We start from the raw sequence: 20144 nt of genomic DNA on the forward strand, positions 1-20144 counted from the left end.
TTTTTCTCGTAGATTTACATTGCGCAATAAAATAATTGAAAATAAGCAGAAATGAAAAAACCTCCTTTACACATGCTTTAATGTACGCGATTCAGGTGATACGCAAACGAGGCTAATTAAATTTGGCAACGAAAGGTACATTGCATTATCAAATAAAGCATGTGTTATTTTTCTAACCTAATTATGTTTTTATAAATGATTGTAATGGTATTTCTTGATGTTGTAATATTTCTTTAATTTGATTACGACATATATCATGACTTTGCATCTTATGAACGTTAAATTGTTATAATTTGCATTTATCTTTTGGCCTCTTTTTCTGTTACAAATTTATAATAACATTCTTGACATTGTGTTTGCTTTATACACAAATTCTACTTTGTATCCTATTTAAAATAATTTTAGACTTTATATAACATTATATTAATACATATATATATATAATTATATTTTTATAAATTAAAAAATAAAAGCTACAATTTTAATCTTCTTGTGAATAAAAGTTTTTAGTGCAGTTTAATATGATCACGTTACGAGGAAAACTCAAAAAGGACAATGACATAGCAAATTCAAAGAATTACAACAGGCGAGTCTCAATACGAGATAAATTACTGATCAAAGAGGTCAATTTGATATAATATTTCTTATGTATCACGACGACGATGTAACATATGAATTCTAACTAAGTTCATGTTGAATTATTTTTCTTAGGTACAGGAAATGGAACAGACGTTGCCAGTAACTTGTAAAGTCACATTTAAAGATCCACATTGTCTTCATGAATTCATCTTGTTAATTATGCCAGATGAGGGATATTGGATTGGTGGCCATTTCTATTTTCAAATTTACATAAGCGAAGATTACAACATGGCGGTAATTTCATATTCTTTGATTTTTATATGTTACCTCAGTTTACTCGTAGTTATCTTAGAATTACCTGTTAAATCAGTGGCATCGCCAGTGAGCTCTGTAATACACTACTGGAACGTGCCTTTCCTGTACTGAACTATAGAAGATAAAAGAAAATAAAAGAAAACTGCAACGTGACGGAGAAAAGGAAGACAAATAAATGAAGGAAAACATGTCTTTATGATTCTTTCCTGCAAACAGCGTTAACCAATCAGTGAGTTCTTGACATAAAAAACTATCTTTGCATCAGAGGTCAACATAATGGTTTGAAAGCATTCTTTGATTGGTCAATTCGTAAAATTCTTCTGATTGGTCAATCAAATGCTTCAAAGCATTCATAATAAGACTGACATCCCATTGATGGAAATTTACAGTGAAACAGAACAGCGAGACCAATCATAACTCTGCAGTCATTACTCTAACTTTCCTTTCTACGATTGTGATTGGTCTTGTTGTTCCGTTCTGCTGTAAATTTCCGCTCATGAGACGCCAGCCTAAGACTTCGACCCCATCCAGAATGTCATTGTCTAAGAATTGGGACACCCCCATTCGCCAATGGTGCGCTCCAGTATATTATAGAGCTCCAGTGTATTACAGCTCACTGGGCATAGTATGTCTTAATTATAGTGTATTTATCAACATGTTAAGATATTGCAAAGGAAAAGAAAGGAAAGGACTTTTTCTTCTTATCTCTTCCCTTTAGGAAGGAAAGGGATAAGAAGGAAAGAGAAGATGGGAATATTTGTCAATATGAAAATCGAAAGTTGCGGCTAAATTCTCATTGTGTTAAATAATATTTTTCAGCCGCCAGTGGTAAAATGCTTAACAAAGTTATGGCATCCTAACATAAGCGAGGATGGTGATGTATGCCTATCTATTTTAAGACAAAGTAGTATTGATGGCATGGGATGGGCACCAACACGCAAACTAAAAGACGTTGTATGGGGTTTAAATTCTCTTTTCACTGTATGTATACAAGTATTTTCTGTTGCATAACTCATTTGATTGATGCGATTATGTTAAACATATTATATGTGTACTTGTGCTTCTTTTAGGATCTCCTAAACTTTGACGATCCTTTGAATAGAGATGCAGCAGATTTGTTTATTAAGGATAAAGAATCTTTTCGAAGTAAAGTTAAAGATTATGTAATGCAATATGCAAAAAGATGATTTACATTGTAACATTTTAATTAACAAATGATTATTTACATTTTTCAAATTGGTTCCATGCCTCTTTTTAGTATATGAGTACAGAATTTGCTCAAATCTGCTTTAGGTTAATTATGATTTAACTCAATTTAATATTGCTAGTCTTTTTGTCTGAAAGAGATTATCATCGCTTTCAGTTTCATATAATTCAATTTTCGGACTGTTCTAGCGAAATTGTATTAATACACTTTAATTATGACTTATATCATTATGTATGAAAGAAATGTAAACATAAAAAATTAAAAGTACATCATGTGCACAATGTTTTTTTTTTCTTGACGAGACATTGTAATGCCAACGAGCAATTGTAAATAAAGTGGGTGTTTAATAATATATTTAAGTAACTATAACTTATATGAGTATATATCTTTTGTGTAAAACATACAAATATTGAATATGTAAAAAGTATCTCACACTAATAAGAACTGAAAATTACAAGTGTACACACTATTTTGTCACAAGTATTTATTTATAATTTTCGTACAATGCTCGATTGATATTTTTATTAAACTTCAAAAAAAAATTGATTTATTATTTATTATTCCATGTACCTTTTATTTTGATTTATTGAAATGAGTAAATCACAATTTGTTTGTGTTGTACTCGTCGAATTAATTAACGGACGGTTGAAAAATTTGACTGCTGATAAAGGTCGGCATAACATCGACGATCGATCAATAATTTTTGTTATAATTACAAGTTGTAACAAATAAATAATAACAAAAGAGAAGACAAGGAGAGATAATGTCTCTGCTTGTTTCTCATTTTTCGTCGTTTCTCCGCGCTGTTTAGATATAGACTAAACATGTACGCGAAGTGATACGGCCACGTGTCAGTGTATGTTGTGCGTGTGCGTGTGTGTGTGTACATAAATATAAATAAAAAATTGCAGCTTTCCATCGTTAGAACGTGGTCCGCAGTTCTTCTTGTATACTGGTTGACCTGATGAGTTTCTGTTTGGAACCCAGCAAACTCTCACTCCCTAGGCTATTACTGTCGGAAGCTATCTTCGACTTTTCTTCGTGATATTCTTCATTATATTCCTTCAATCTGTTGCCTAGGAACACAGCCCTCTCGCGTTTCTTGATCATAAACTCTGTCGGCAGTAGCCATCGATGTTCGTGGCATTCCTCCGCTAATGGCCTTTTGCTAAAAAATTAATGCATTTTTTTAAATATATAAGAGACTTCCTATTAAATAAAAAAATTATTCCACATTTAATATTAAGTATAATTACAAAACATCCGATTACAATAAATTTTTATATTAAACTAAATGAATATTAAAAGGGCATAGAACCAATATTTTAACAAACAATTATAATTAGAAAAATAACATTACATACGTTTCGACTCCGATCGGGTTATTATCAATGCAAAAAACACAAATTAACTTAGAAATCCGGTAACAATAAAAAAACTTTCCAATTACATAATAAAAATAAAAATAAAAATAACATAACATCATGTCGCTAACATAATATAATACATAATAAATTAATAGTAACATTTCTTAATGAGTAAATAATACAATGTATTGAATAGCTGTTGTAAAAATATAAGAACTCAGAAGAAAGGAGTAAATAATTATAACGATCTCTTAATTTTGTAAGAATATTCATGTCGTTCTAAGTCAAGTATAAGTAGTCCATTGAAAATAAAATTAACTTGCAATAACGAACATCTATAGGAAGAAAATATGTAATATGTAAAATAAACTTAAACAAATTATCAAAAAATTATTTTACAATGTTAGATGAAAATAAAAGTAACGGAAAAATTATTTTACCTTGTCAGAAGAAAAATAAAAAAGGAGTTATGACCTATTGAAACTATGCTAAATATGCAAACACGAACATCTCTAAGAACAATTATAAATAAATTAAACAAAATTCAAAAGGTGTAATAGAAATTCGTTATACAATGTCAAATAAAAATAAAAATAAAACCAGTTAAAACAGCAGTGATTTACCTTATCCGATGAAAATGGAAAACAATTAAATTTATAAAAATCCATATGTGTATGAGCTTCAATATAATTAAACTATTTTGCACTTGCGAAAGCAACCGCTCTTGAGCACGTCAGACAACATAATGTACCGGCAGAAAGTCGAGAGAGGACAAGAACAGTGGAAAATTAAGAACTGGAAAGGGAACTAATCATGTTAGTATACGAATCTGGCAATGACTCCGTATCATTTTGTCTGTTTATACCGTGTGTTTGTTTCTTAATATAGACCATTTCAGAAATTAGTTGTTTTCTGTAGGAAGGTTCTATGTCCAAAATTCTCACGCTATTCCACTTGAAATCATGATTCGTTTCAATTCTATGATTAGTAATAACTGATGGAGATTTTGAATCTTTATTGATGTCTGAGACATGTTCTTTTACTCTAGTTCTCAATTGTCTCTTCGTCTGGCCAACATAGCTAACATCACAATTCTCACAAGATATTTTTATAAACAACATTTTGATTATGTGTATGTTCTATTTATCTTTGCCTCTTTTAATGTAGTATTTAAGTGTGTTAGGAATAGTGTAAGCCAGTTTACAATCTACTACATTAGCAATTGGTTTAAATCTCTCCGAAATTGAATTAACAAATGGAACAGCGAAAAATTTATTTAAAGAAGCGTTATTACAGTTCAAATTATTATTGTTAATATGGTATTTTATTCTATTCTGAATTGTTGAAAAAATGAATTGAAGAGGGTATCCGTTATTTAAAAATATATTAACAGCATCAATTAAGTTATTTTGTTGAAAAGTAGGATGGCACAAACGAACAATTTTATCAATAACACTGTATATAACGCCTCTTTTATGACAAACAGGATGTTGGGAATGAAAATTAAGAAATCTGCCAGAAAAAGTAGCCTTTCGGTAACCATCAAAAATCATATAAAAATCTTTAACAATAATATACGTGTCCAGAAAACTTATTTTTCCATCATTGCCAATCTCCATAGTGAACTGTAATCTTGTGTGTAATGAATTAAAAATACTTAAAATGTCATTAATGCTAGAAACTGGGGCAGCCAATATAATATCATCTACATATCTGTAATAAAAAGGTAACTGAACAGGCAATAAACCAATAGCCATTTCCTCAAAATCCTGCATAATCATATCTGCTACTATAGGTGATAATGGAGATCCCATGGGGGTTCCCCATTATTTTTATATTAATATCTTGAAAACTTTCTTAAGTTATTACAAACCTTGGTGCGCGTTTAAAGACCAACATGAGAAATCTGGTGGCCTCTTGGCTCAGCTCTTTGTAAAGATACTCGAATCTGTATCTGACAAAGGATATATTCTGTCTGGTCTCGTCCACATCCTTACCACGGAACGGAGAAACTCCAGATAGTAATACATAGATCAACACACCGACCATCCAGATGTCCGTTTGCGGATAGACAGGTTCATCATTGTAAAGTTCGGGCGATCTGTATTCAGGATGACCCAGATGCTTGGGCACCATTGTGCCCAATTTGCTGACTCTATGAGCTGACCCCATATCAACTAACTTCACCTGAACTGATCTTACAGACGACATGACGACATTGTCCGGCTGAATATTTAGATGACAGTATCCACGCCAGTGAAGATACTGCAGACCATCGAGAATCTGTGTAATAGCATTCGCCACGCAGTTTTCTGTATACTCGTGCCGACTGGAGAAGTACGTGAGTATATCGGCACCCTGAAGTTTCTCTATGATAAACACCGCCACGGGCGAGTTAGACGCTTTGTAGGCAGCCTCCAGCATGGCTATCCGTTCGTGTCGCAGTGAATGTAATACTTCATATTCCTGGTTCACCTGCTTCTCCGTCTCGGCATTTAATTCCAAGATCTTGGCAATGATCACGCGATCTGAGCTCTTATCTACACCCTTCACCACTGCGGAGAATTGTCCGCGCGACAGCTCCGAGATAAAACTATACTTGGTGGACAGTTGTGGTTCCACCAACCATCCAATCGGATTCTCCTCTATAGAGTAATCGATGTGTGGCTTGTCCTCTTCCAGGACAATCTCTTGGCCGGCTTCGGTTAGCTCTTGGAGATGTCTCATTGCCCGCGTAATTTGTACTTTTGGACAACCCGGCGGTCGCGTCTTGATTAACTTTGACGGAATGCCCTTTTCACTCCAACCGATGCGGTTACGTGCTGCCAAACGAAAGTTGTAACTCGTATCTTGCTTTAAATCGCGCACCAGATAGAATTCGTGGTCAATGTTGAAGGCAACGTCTATCCATGCGATTGAATCACCCTCCTTGTACTGTAAATTATAACATAGCACGGGCGAGTTGCCATCATACTTTGGCTGCTTCCATCGCAGGAGAACTTCGGTATCCGAAACATCGGTAGCCTAGAAAGTCGAAAATAATAAAACAACACGAAAATGGAAATATCGTTTTTGTATATAAATTGATCGCCACTTCAAAATTCACTTTAATTATTGCACTGTAGATTACCTCTGGAGAATCCGGACCGCAAGAAACCGTTGCCTGCAATACCCTGGTCCTAACGATTGTTTGTCCTATCGGGTTCCTTGCCACGACTTTATATATTCCGATATCATGTTCCTTTGTAGGATTAAAACTAAGAATAGATCTTCCATCAGAGTCCTCTGTCACTTTGATTCTATTGTTCTCTTGTATGACCATATCGTTTTTAAACCACTGTATCAGTGGTTTCGGATTTCCTACGGCTAGACAGGTGAGATGCGCCGGTTTCCCCTCTTCGATTGGGCAAATCTGCGGCTTTTCGCGGAAGAACGGAGGCTGACCATCCTTTTTCGATTCGATCATCGCCTCAGCTTCAGCGTAACTGTCTAACCGAGTACCTAGTTCATTCTTTAAACGTCTAAGCGTAAACGTGTCCGCAGATCCGTATCGATTGATGCGTGCCCTTCTTTCATCGTCGATCTCCTCATCCATAACATCCGTGAATCGACGACGTTCTCGTATGATGGGTGCCTAATAATAAGATAAATAATTAAATAAATATTTTTGAAGATGATATTCTTTTCATTTTAAATACAGTTTTTTTTAGCTACCCTCCAGTCAAAGCCGTTGTCTTCGGTAACAGAACGTGAGAAACCGGGGCTACGATTGCACGCAACTTTCATATATTCGCGTAGTCGTACTGGGAAATCGGTATCTCGCAATTGAAGAAGATATGTGTCTGGACCGTTCTGATAGCTATAAAACATAAATAGAAAAGGAAAGAATTACAAGAAATTTGTATTGTTATATAGAATATATTGAATATGAGAGAGAGAGAGAGAGAGAGAGGAGAGAGAAAGAGAGAAATTATATAATTTTATATGATTCAACGTGTTTGTTACCAATTATTTAGGTATTTTTTATGGACATTCGAAATTTAATATTAAAATAAAAATAAGAATTTCTATTTTAAAAATCAAATCCAATATATTTATTTTACAACGTCTGCTTACTGGCTTTCACTCTTGATTATTCCGATTTCTGTGTCAATTGGTTCCCTGGATGGTATTTGATTTTCCCATGTCCTAGGTGAACGTTTCCTTAATGGACTGTGACTCTTGTCGGGTTCGGGTGTGAACCTATGTCCGGGTGGATATACCATTCGCGAAGGATCGTCAAATGCTGTCTCCAATTTGCTTCTACGATACCACGTGCGGCACGAAGCATTGCTATACCAATCGCTATAAAAATGTGTTTCATTCGCGATCAAACTTTCTCAAAGTGATAAATTACATTAACTTTACAATAGAAGCATGTTTTTCTGAATATTGTTGTGAAGCAAATTTCACAAATATATTTTGCACGCATAATCCTTTTTTCCTCTATTCAACTTCTATTTAAATTAAAGAAAATAATTACATTTACAGAATCGTAGATTATACAAAATTTATTTTCGCGTTTAAATGTGTTGTTAAAAGATAATAGTCTGTGCTTACCGATAAAGTTTATAATAATTTTTCAAATTTTCGGAAGGTATCCTGTAGGGTTCTGGTGGTAAGTTGTCAATATAATTAAACCATGGATGAGCCAAAGCAGCCCTAACATCCATTCTTTTATCGACATTGTACACCAATAAATTACGAATAAAGTCCTGCGCTTCGTTCGAGATATTTTTCCATCGATCATCGAAATCCCATTTGCCTTCTCTAATCTTCTTCAGCGTCTCTCTATCGTTCGCACCTCTAAATGGCGAGATACCCGATAGCAAAATATAAGTAATTATGCCAACAGACCACATGTCTGCACCGTAGCTAACGCCTTCGTTATTAGTTACTTCCGGTGCAATATATTCTGGCATACCGTATGCCAAGGTCATCAGCTTTGTTTGCGAAATTTTCCGAGCTAATCCAAAATCTCCGATCTTTAAGTCATCTCCTCCAGCGTGAGAAACTAGTAGATCGCCAAGCTACAAGGAAAAATATTCAAACATACTAATTTTAGCAAAGATTTTATATAGGAATAATATCTATAAAAAGAATTTTTTATTTCTATTATATTTAAATTTCAAATTCTATGTTCGCTTTAAGTAGTTAAGTGATATAAAAAGAATGTATGTATGTATGTATGTATACATATTTGTTTTTTCCCTCAGGATTACACATTATTTACATATTTACATCTCCTCTTATACTAACTTACAAACTAACTTACTCTATAGATGTTGAATTATTATATGTATTCATTTAAATGAATTAATTTCAGAAATTATAATTGCGTGCCGATATGGTTGTCGGACTTTCAACGCAATCAATCTGAAATATTAATAATCCCCCCAAATTTGCGTTTGTTAAGTTAGCATCCCAATATTGAAATTCCATAGTTCTGATTAGAGTTCCCGTTTCCTTTTGTCAAGACGAAGAGTTCTCTATAATTTATAACAAGAATTCCGCTTAATAACTATTTTTAAATAATTTTTTAAAAATTGGGTGCTAACTTCTTATCGAAATTCGAAATCGAATAGTTCTGAGCGGCTCAATAGCTTCATTTAGTGAATACCTAGAGTTTCTGATGCATAAAAAAAATTTTCAAAAATCTAAAAAATATTAAAAATTTTTTTAAATTCAATTTTTAGATACAATAGTTCTGATTAGAGTTCCTGCTTCCTTTTAACGAGAGGAAGAGTTCTCTGTAATTTTTAATGCGAGATTCAATTAATAACAATTTTTTAATAATTTAAAAAAAATGGGGTGCTAACTTCTCAGCGAAATTCGAGACCGAACAGTTCTGAGCAGCTTAATAGCTCTATTTTATGAATATCTAGAGTTCCTGATACATAAAAAACAATTTTGACACACAAGAAAATTAAAAAAAAAATACACTTTTTTTTATCACTTCTTTAATTTTGCGCAGAACTAATTTTTCAGAACTATTCGATCTCGAATTTCGATAAGAAGTTAGCACCCCGTTTTTAAAAAATTATTTAATAGTTATTAAGCGGAACTCACGTTATAAATTATAGAGAACTCTTCGTCTCGACAAAAGGAAACGGGAACTCTAATCAGAACTATGGAATTTCAATATTGGGATGCTAACTTAACAAACGCCCCAAATTTCCCAAATTTAATCCTAAAAAACTGTAATAAACTTATTGCGAAAAATATTGCCTCGGCCGGGAGTCGAACCCAGATCTCTTGCATTCCGAGCGTCCGTTTCTAACATAAACGGTCTTATTTCTACTCTTATTATTTAAAAAAAAAATTTATTTTTAAATAACTTATATACCGTCAGACCGAGATGTGCGTAATGATTTCCATGTATATATTCCAACCCCCATAATAATTGGCGTATATAACGAGCGATATCTATTTCAGTATAATGTTCTTGTCTTGTGAGATTGTCCACTAATTCGCCACCGGCCGCTCTAAATTATCATCATTAAGGATTATTCTGCCGGATTTTGATCCAATTGTGTTACTTTGACATATCAAACGAATACAGAATTGTCATTATAATTAATAATAATTAAAAAAATACTATGAAAAGTATTTATAGTTATTTTAGTATTTATCCTGATATGTTATATGTAAGGCAAATCAAATACGGAAATAATAAAGGATACAACTCCATGACCAACGTGACCGAATTGTCCGTTTCAAAGGCATCGTGCAGTCGTAATAATTTACGGTGATGCAGGCTGTTCATTGCTTCCATTTCATTATACATAAATGGTTTGAGATCACCGCGTCCGTGCATAATCTTAGAAGCATAATTTCTTCCGGTACTCCGTTCGACTGCATGGTAAGTCACACCCTGAGTGCCACGACCTAACTCGTCACCTAGATCATACAAATCGTCAAACGGTTTATCGCGTGGTTTCACGTCCATCTTCTTCCTATATGTTTTGTATCCATATTCGTGCTCGCTCTCCTCCACGTGCAACATCACCGAGCAGGATATCGAACCGGCCACATTACCCGCGCTGATCGAGTAAAGACCTTCATCTTTCACAATGGCATCGTTGACAATGAGAGTCGTAATATCGGGTTCGATAAACTGAACCTAATTAAAAAGATATCTTTTTAATTAAAATATCTTTAGTTGAAGTTTCTAATTGAAAATAAATATCTTTTATTTAAAAACGCAATAAGATATTATTTTGCAGTGAAATCAGGACTTTGCATAATATAAATATGAACGGAAAATACTCTGATTCTGGTAGATGAAGCTATAGGTTTCCAGTCCTTGTACCACTTAATCTCCGGATAAGGCACGCCAGTTACGCGAGCAGTCAACTGGCCGTTTCTTCTTATCATCACAACAGTTTCTTCAGGTCTTTCGATAAATGTGGGATACTCAGCGATTTTTAAAATAACTTTTTGCCTGGCCTCGCCATGTTCATTTGTAGCAACGGCCTCATAAACACCCTCATCTCTCTCAAGCATTCTATTGATGAACAGAGTCGCCTGGCCATTTCTAGTATAACTCTGATCGTATCGACCGCCCGATTCAATCAGTTGATCGTTGAAGTAATAAGTCATTTTCGGCTTGGGATAGCCATAGACGAACCAGAAGAGATTGCAGTTGTGATTTTTCACGCCGTATTGAGTGTCGTGTTCCTGACGCAAAAATCTAGGCGCCTGAGCATAACCATCGTGCGGAGGTCGTTCGATGTCAAAATCTTTCGGGAAGTAGGGACTAGTCTCCGGACGGAAGTCGATCCCAGGGGGTAAATACGGGAAGAACTTGGGCGGATCCGGTTCCAATTTAGCGCGATAGGTTTGCGCGAACGGCGATGGATCGCTTATGCCGTACTTGTTCTCCACGCGAATGCGAAACTTGTAATCGCGGAACGGCTCGAGATTGCGAATATCGCAGACACAGCTGCGAATACCACTTCGAGCGGTGAACCAATCGCCATCCGGGAGTTCGCACATCTCCACCAAATAGGTCACAGGTATTCGCGGCCCGATCGGGATGGATGGCTTCCACGATAGAGTAAGATGTCGATCCATCATGCGGCTAATGATTGGACGGTCTGCCAGGGGCAACGGAATGCCGGACTTATGATATTTATCGTAATCCGCATACTGATCGGCAAGAGGTTTCTTTGCTCGTGGTTCCAAAGCTGAAATTGAAAAATGAAGTGTAAAAATGACTTGAATATTTTAAATATCCTCGAAGGTAAAGTTCACGTTTACTTACATTCGTAAATCATCTCGGCGCTACACGAATCCTCACCATGAGGATTAGATATCTTCAGTACGTATTTTCCGGCATCCAACTCGTCCACGTTAACTATCATGAGCCGCAACAAACTACCCTCTTGGTCCATTCTGATGCGATCAGTGGGCCAAATCCGGTCACCATTACGATACCACTCAAAGTCAGGCTCCGGATACCCCGTGACGCACGCGGTGAACTTGGCCGGCATACCTCTGTAGACTTCACAATCGCCGATTCTCTTCAGGAATGTCGGCGGCTCGACCTTCTGCATTTTTTGGCTAAAATTACAGATGTTACAGATGTTCAACATTTTTTGTTTAAATATGTTTTTTTGTTATATATCTTTTGTTAACATATGTATATATAGAACAGCTAAAAAATCTTTTTTCTTAGATAAAATCTTACATTTTATCAACTATAGCTAGATTTGCTGCGCATTCCGCTTCACCGCCCTTGTTAACTGCTCTACATCTGTACCGTCCTGAATCATCATATGCACAATCCTTCACGTACAGACAGCAGGCATCACCGTCGCGTTTTATCTTGTATTTGTCGTCGTCCTTTAAGATCGGCTTGTCATTGAAATACCAGGTTACTTCCGGTTGCGGTATGCCAGTTACGCGGGCCGGGAACTTGGCGTCGAACGTGGGCAACTGTTGTAGATCTGTAAACTTCTGTGTAAAGGTTGGCGACTGATACACTTTGCGAACAATGGCATTTGCACTGATGGCATCTTCACCCAATGGATTGCTTAGTCGACAGCCGTAAACGCCCGCGTCTTTGGGCTTGCACGGATCAATTTGTAGACCGACCTTCTTCCCGTTGCAGCTCGTCGTCACACGTTCCGATGGCTCGATTGGTTCACCATCTTTCGTCCAGTTCACGCTGGGAATTGGATTACCGACAAATGACACATCCAGTGTTAACGGCTGGCCCTCCTCGACAGATACATCGCGCATAGGACTGGTGAATGTCGGCTTTTCCTCCGGTGTGTCCGGTCTCACCTTGCCAGCAACGTCCAGCTTAGCTTTGCAGGACGCAGTGCCTTCCGTATTACCAGCTACTACCTGATACACGCCGACGTCTTCTGGCGTTGCTTTATCGAGAATCAGAGCTTGACTACCATCCGGTTGACTGACGATCTTTACATGTTTATTGTCCGGGATAATCTGAAAGAAAGAATTTAATTATATAAGCATCATTTTGTTGAAAGATAAATATGTTAATTTAAAATATATCAATAATATCATATTAACTTCTTCATCGTTTCGTAGCCATTGGAGTTCGGGCGTCGGTTTTCCTATAGTCTTCACTTCCATCTTTACCGGGAAACCTTCAACAACGGTTTGTGGTTGAAGACTCGCGACAAATTCTGGTCTCTTCTCTCGTTCTTCCACTTCTACCTTAGCTGTACCCGTGATTTCACCGAGTGCGTTGGATACAATCACCGAATAGGTCCCTGCGTCTTCTGGACGTACATAATCCATTTTCAATCCGATAAGACCGTTTGGTTCGTTCGTGAAATACATTTCCTTTGTATGTCTTAATGGTATTCCGTCTTTGAACCATTGTACCTGCGGATTTGGGAACGCTAAGATTTGAGCTTCCAGTTTCAATGGTTGCCCAACCACAGCTTTTGTATCTTCCAGTGGCTTCGTGAACGATGGTCTCCTTCGTTCAGCTGTAACGAACGCAAATCTTATATTAAGATAATGATCGTATTACGAATATCATAATACAAAGATTTGATAAAAAGAAAATAAAATTTACTTACGCGTGACAGCGACAGCGCAAAGCGAAGAATTCTCACCGCTAGGATTTGCAACGACGAGCTTGTAAGCACCACAATCGGTAGGCTTTACCACATCAATCGTAAGCTTTGTAGTACCGTCCGGCAAAGTGCTGATCTTCACATGATCGTCCGGCGTGATTTTTTCACCGTCCTTGAACCAAGCGACGTTAGGTATCGGGCTACCATCTATTTTGGCCTTTAACTCTAAAGGCTCGCCCTCGTCGACTTCCGCTGATCTCGGTAACGCTTTACCAAACGAAGGCGCGGTCAATGTCATGGATAGATCGCAGTTGGTTTGCACGCTTCCGGCGACATTACTCGCTTTACATGTTATTGTACCGACATCTTTTGCAGAGAAGGTTTTAATGAAAAGATTACTGTCCACTATGCCATCCACGTGAGTCGTCACCTGGTATCTTTCATCTTCCTTGATAATCTCACCGTTCTTCAACCATTCTACGCTAGGCCTCGGAATGCCAGTCGCGCGTATCTTCAATTCAATGTCCTCGCGATCGCTACATTGCATTTTCGACAAATTCTTCAAGAAGACTGGAGCTTCAGCTACAAAGAGAATGCAAATGTGTTTTTATTCCGAATTCCTTTAATTCATTCAAATAGAAATATTTTTTATCTACAAAATATTTTTTTATTTCCCATTGCTTGCGCGTGTTATGTTTGTTTGGAAGTTTGATTTACTTACTGTGAGGTGTGAGAGTAGCTTGAGCACTTGTTTCGCCCAAATAATTCTTTGCCGTAACAGTATAGATGCCTTTATCTTCTAAACTGAGCTTCTTAATAATAAGTTTGTATTTGCAATTTCTCTTATCTTCTTCCATGTCATACCGTTCGTCCTTCTGCAGCTCTATACCGTCCTTCATCCATTTAATATCGGGTTTCGGATTTCCTTTAATCACAGCTTGCCATTCAACTCGCTCGTCAACTGATTCAGAATGATCTCTAAAGCTGTCAATTTCCGGTTTCAATAAAAGACTCAAGAATGCCTAAAAGTGTAAAAATCTCATTAATTATTAAATAATCTTCTATATTTTGCGATCATTTATTACTCTACATTCAGCTACTTACGCTACTTTCGGCTTCACCCCACTTATTCTTTAATTTCAAAGTATATTCTCCAGTATCTTCTTTGGTACATTTTGGGACTTTCAATGTGACTTTACTTTCTGTCAATTTATCCGCTGCCGGTCCGTTAGTAATAGTCCCTTTAATTCTAGAATCATCAGGTGGAATTTCGTTACCTTTGTAATACCTGAAATAATATATTTGTATACAAAATTTTTCGACTTAAACAATATATCTGAATTATATACAATACATAAATATATTTTTGAAGATAGAATAGACTTATAGACTGAAAAGGAGAATAAAAAGAAGAATATAATATCTTCTTCTATTATTTCTTATTATGTTTTAATATTTCTATATATTTTTAATTTTTCCATATAAATAAAATCCTATGTTTACTGAAAATCTTTTAAAATCTATGACATATACTGTAAATATATACCATGTAACATCCGGAATCGGATCGGCTGTAAAGACAGCTTTAAATTCGCCATTAGCCTCAAAGGCAACATCGACATCGTTAAGAGGTTCGGTAAATCTCGGTTTCCGGAGCTCGTCGACAGTTCCAACAGTCAGATAGCCGTCTATGACTTCTTCGCCCAATTTGTTCGTCAGAACGCACGAGTAAAGACCCTCATCTTCGAGAGTGGCCTTGCTGAGATCCAGCTCGTATGATTCCCCTGAAGTTGTAATCCTTATCCGTTCCCCGGATCGAAGAGTCTTACCGTCTTTAAGCCATTTCGCGTCTGGTCTTGGTAAACCAGTGGCCTTCACCTCGAACTTCGTGTTTTGTGTCTCGAAGATCATTCGATCGGTGAGATCTGTGCTCACGACGTGAGGCGGAGCTACGAGGAAAAAGAGATGTGAATGAGTTATTTATTTAAAAAATTTATTTTGCGAGGAAGCATGCCTTGTTTACACAAACTATTCTTCCTATCAGTAAATTGGTAGTAATAGAAGGCATCAGGCTATGATTGACCAAAGAACATTGTTATGCAATCAAATTTTTTTTACAGAGAACGCTATTATAACACGGAGAGAATTTTTTCTTAGAATTTACCCTGAAAATATGACAATCGTAGGACAACATTGTGTGTATTTCGAAGAATTTTAATGTAAATCTCTCTCATTCAAATAAAACTACAATAAAATATAAAATAAGTTTGATCAATTTTACTGAAGTGCATGGTAAAAATCAAATATTTTTTTGTATCAATTTTAATTTTCAAATATTTAATTAACTTTAAATTTAATTAACTTATACGTATAATTAAAATAAATTATTTAAAATTGCACGTGATAATAATATTAAAACTACCAATAGTAAATATATAATTATTTCAAAATTAATGAATTTAAAACAAAAACAACACTATTATGTCTTCTTTTTAAAAAATATGTGCAAATATAAATCTAAATGCAATATTACATCTATTTATTCATCATTTTTATTTCTATTAAGTTGTATGTTCTCTTGATATACTTACCTAGAAGCTCTTGGTTAAACAGGTGCTCAGAAAACCGCATAGTGAAAATTATATAAAAAAGTTAACTGTCATATTTTAGATTAAAAGCCTCACAATCTTACCTTAATATTTCTTTTAAGTTGGTGAAGAGTAATGCTATAAAAATCGAAATTCCAAAAATACAAGTAGCAAATATTACGCATGGAAGCATAAATAATATATATTGATTAATAATGAATATCATATTTTAAATAAAAGTTACCACTATATTAATATACCATAAATATCAAGAAAGAGAGAACAAGTAGGTTTCCTAAAAATTACAGATATATTCTTGTAAGTTCCTATCGATAAACTTTCTATTATAGATATTTATATTTCCATGCGAGCATGCGATGTTATATAAAATTGTAAGAGCAACATATGCGAGAGAAAGAAAAAAGTAAGACAATTAGCGAGATGGATCTATCAGTCATAGATAGAGACGGTGCAACAATATGTTTTTCGACGAATCGTAGTGCTGCGAGATTAGAGTTAACTGTTAAAGCTACCGATGAAACCTCACGGTCGTACCTGACTCTTTGCTCGATTCTTTATCGAGGATTTCATCTAATACGCTACGTTGTCGTTTAACTCGAGCTAAAAGGTCCTTCATCTCCTCGTCGATCTCCTCGTCATCATCATCAAGCTGTGCTTTTTGAGAACTCTGTCTCGACAGCGTTTCACTTGATATCGCCGAACCTTTTATCTTCTCAAGCTTCGTGGTTTCCTTCGATAACTCGACAGCTGAATTTGGTCGATCTAAAGTTTTCTCCGCGACCTTTTTCACCGGACTCGTATCGCTAATTGTAGAACTTTGACTAGGCAAGTTTATTGTCTTCACGTCCAGACTTTCTCGCTTCAAAGTTTGATTCGACAATGTCCCCGATAACGATTCTTCCAAGGATCGCTCCTCGGCGATGGTTTCAGTGATTCTGGAGATTCTATGTGACTTAATATCCTCCAAAGTTTTTTGCCCTTCTGGCGTTCCATTGAAGGAAAGTTCATCGAGAACACCATTCGTTGTTTTCTGATCCTCCGGGAGTTGATCAGCCGATTGAACATCCTCCGTGCTGACGTCTCGTGATAGTGCTTTCAAAGTCGATTCGTCGTCGGAAACGGAAACAATTGTAACGCCTTGATTGACACCTAAATTTAATTTCTTCTCTTCAGTTTCGGAGAACTCCTCGATCAACACACCATTTTGTGGTTTAGAATTTTCTTCTTGCACGGTGTAAGCATAAGAAGCGACTTCCTCAACACGAGGTCCCGAATCAACACCGAATTCCCGACACTCGACTTTGGTTGCCGTCATCTTGCTGATCGTGTGACTTTCACCGGGACCTGCGAATGGTCTAATCTAATATCTTCGACTACCAACATCCCGCGTACAATTATGCATGACATATGTCTTCCGAATCTTTAGAAATGATCTCTTCGTACCATTACTAAAGTTGCGATTATTATACATAGAGCTGTTTCCATAAATTGCACGCTTATTATTTAAATCACACGATGTATGTTATAATATGTCAGATAGAAACACGCGTGTGTTCGACTATGTTAAAAATAGATGATGATGAAAATTTTGAAGCGAAACGATCTTTGTCTGAGTACATTCTGTTTTCAGGAAAAGCATTACAGTTTTGTGTTTCCCGTTTGTTTGTGTGACTGTTAGTTATGAAATATCCAAACAATATAAACATCTAAAAGACTTTACAGAATTCTAAAAGAAGTCTTTTGAATTTTTATGTTGATTGGATATTTTTTCGATTGACTGATAATGTATGGTATACGTAAGATTACCTGTAAGTATAGCTTCGTGTGATGTCGTGGAGGCCATAGAGATCGTGATTATTTCATTGTCCCCTTGAATTACTTGGATGTTTTGTTTCTCCAGTTTGACACGACCTAAATTTATCAGATATTGTTTCTACCGCCAAATGACTTTAACCATATACCTTCTCGATGCTAAGTTACATAGCGTGTGCGTGCGTATTGCGTGATAAATTACAATACATAATGCAAATTACACAAATATATACCTAATTTGTTAAAATCGGTATTGTACTTAAACAAACTTTCAAAAGACGATCGACAGCAAAGTAACAACTGTTTCTAATCATCAATTCTGAGATCCTCAATGAAGATATGTGACAAAGAAAAATCAAACAACAAGATTTAAAAAATCTATGTGTAATTGGTTCTAGCATGCAGTGTTCTCTGATACTAATTATCTAACATATGTTTCGATTCTAGAGTAAAAGTATTTTTTCGAACACGTAAAGAAATCCTTATCGAAGCGTGCTCTTGTAATTATGAAAGCGTTGTAGCGTTTCAAATGCAGCAAAGTCAAAACTTCGCGTTTCTCTTGCATTCTAATTGAGCTAATCAAGTTAGCGCACATGATTACCTTCCGGTCCCGACTCTTCAGCGCGCAGAGTCTCTTCCTGTGGCAATTGTTCCTTTATCAATTTCTTCTTCTGGGTTTCTGCTATCTTCACCTCCTCGGCTTTTTCTTTCGGAGGTTTTACCTTCTCATCTTCCGTTTTAGCTATAGAAGTACATTCTTTCGAGTCTTTGTCATGACGTGTTTCAAGACGCGATATGTCAACATGTTATGACACTTAGAGATTCAAACAAGTCAGAAAAATATATCGAAAAAATTTCTCAGAGCATCACAAAATCAATTGTATGATAATCTACAAATGGATTAATAAGAATACAGAAAGAAAAAACAGAAAACACATTTTGTGTCAACGTCAATAATGTGACACGTCAAGAATAATGTTCCTCCCTTTCGTTTAAGGAAATCAGGAGAATTCTTTTTACACACAGATTTTTTTACATAGAAACTATAAGAAAAAAATCTGTCCATTCGTTGCTAAAGGCCGTCTAAAAAATTCCTAAGATGTCATATCGGCAGAACAAAATAAAAAGGGAATCATTCGGCTTTATTTATACATTCAATACTTACTGAATGCTGTCAAAATACGACGACTTTATACCACTGCGATTTCTCAAAAATTAGAAATGTTTATTGCTGTACACCGTTCCAGCAAATGTCATGATAGCCTCTTCGTAAGATTTTTTTAACTCTGCTAAAATTATCCTCGCGATTAACTCTAGAACTCGATTGTAAATTACAAGAAGAAATATTGCTATTCCGCAAATTACAATACAATCTTAAACAAATTAATTATTTTTGAAGTACAATTATTCGTTATCATAAATGTGTATCATGCTATCATTTCGTTATTATATTTATATCAAATTTGTTAATTTGTGACGCGACAATTTTTTTAACCGAACTTAGATTCGTGTCGAACGGACTCAAGTTCTAGAGTTAGAAAAAGAAAATAAAGAGATGCGGAAACTTACTCAACACGATGACTTTACTCTTGCTGGTGACGTAACCCAATTCGTTTTCTGCCCGCACCTCGTACAAGCCTCCGTCGCTACCCTTTAGTAACGTCACCGTTAAATCGTAACTCTCACTGCGCTGGCTGTCCCTAGTGATTTTGATTCTGGCATCCGCTGTCACTTCCTCGCCATCCTTGTACCACTTGACTTCCGGATCCGGCGTGGCGGAAACTTCAAATGTCAACTGCAGCGTTTCACCTTCTTTTAACCTCTGGTCTGCTAATTTCTTTAAAAGCTTCGGCCGAGTATTTACTGTCAAGTTGGAACTGCTCGAGTTTTCACCATATTCATTCTCCACCTTACAAGTATAATGACCCTTCAATTCGGTTTTCAGCTCCTTTATGATGAGCTTATAATTGTCGCCTTCTTCTACGCGAGTGTACTCTGTGCGCTTCTCTGTGATTTCAACATCGCCCAGAAACCAATGCACACTTGGCTTCGGGAAGCCTTCGACCTCGACCACAAATTCGACGTTCAACTCGCCCTCGTTTGCACTGATGTCGCACAATTTAGTCTTGAACCTCGGTATACCGCGTACCTGCAATAA

General features: G+C 36.1%; 3 protein-coding genes across 8 annotated transcripts in view; 2 read left to right on the forward strand and 1 right to left on the reverse strand.

The window, feature by feature from the left end:
• Positions 1–30, forward strand: part of LOC108759017 (NEDD8-conjugating enzyme UBE2F-like) — a 1279-nt gene extending 1249 nt beyond the window's left edge. The window contains exon 4 of the mRNA XM_018504266.1: positions 13–30. Coding sequence (XP_018359768.1) covers positions 13–30 — 18 coding nt within the window. The remainder of the gene's footprint in view (positions 1–12) is intronic.
• On the forward strand, positions 14–2627 carry LOC108759024 (NEDD8-conjugating enzyme UBE2F). Its single transcript, XM_018504278.1, has 5 exons — positions 14–135; positions 504–623; positions 712–873; positions 1714–1875; positions 1965–2627. The coding sequence occupies exons 2-5, from the start codon at positions 522–524 to the stop codon at positions 2079–2081; spliced, it is 543 nt and encodes a 180-aa protein (XP_018359780.1). The 5' UTR covers positions 14–135; positions 504–521; the 3' UTR covers positions 2082–2627.
• An 8-nt stretch (positions 2628–2635) lies between these two features.
• Positions 2636–20144, reverse strand: part of Obsc (Obscurin) — a 45909-nt gene continuing 28400 nt past the window's right edge. For 3 of the 6 annotated variants that reach the window (XM_018504277.1, XM_018504276.1, XM_018504275.1), the window contains 20 exons: positions 19556–20135; positions 18588–18728; positions 17981–18085; positions 16709–17518; positions 15112–15514; positions 14670–14853; positions 14287–14587; positions 13569–14147; positions 13051–13475; positions 12200–12963; positions 11774–12072; positions 10777–11696; positions 10191–10630; positions 9854–9992; positions 8068–8537; positions 7585–7812; positions 7183–7327; positions 6599–7102; positions 5342–6492; positions 2641–3269 (listed from right to left, as the gene is read on the reverse strand). In XM_018504277.1, the coding sequence (XP_018359779.1) occupies positions 3023–3269; positions 5342–6492; positions 6599–7102; positions 7183–7327; positions 7585–7812; positions 8068–8537; positions 9854–9992; positions 10191–10630; positions 10777–11696; positions 11774–12072; positions 12200–12963; positions 13051–13475; positions 13569–14147; positions 14287–14587; positions 14670–14853; positions 15112–15514; positions 16709–17518; positions 17981–18085; positions 18588–18728; positions 19556–20135 (8835 nt within the window). In that variant the 3' untranslated portion in view covers positions 2641–3022. Of the gene's footprint in view, positions 3270–5341; positions 6493–6598; positions 7103–7182; positions 7328–7584; positions 7813–8067; positions 8538–9853; positions 9993–10190; positions 10631–10776; positions 11697–11773; positions 12073–12199; positions 12964–13050; positions 13476–13568; positions 14148–14286; positions 14588–14669; positions 14854–15111; positions 15515–16708; positions 17519–17980; positions 18086–18587; positions 18729–19555; positions 20136–20144 lie in introns of all 6 variants that reach the window. The other 3 variants (XM_018504273.1, XM_018504272.1, XM_018504274.1) reach the window with 2 other exon arrangements.

This window comes from Trachymyrmex cornetzi, unplaced genomic scaffold (assembly GCF_001594075.2).
Source record: "Trachymyrmex cornetzi isolate Tcor2-1 unplaced genomic scaffold, Tcor1.1 scaffold1656, whole genome shotgun sequence".
Lineage (NCBI taxonomy): Eukaryota > Metazoa > Arthropoda > Insecta > Hymenoptera > Formicidae > Trachymyrmex > Trachymyrmex cornetzi.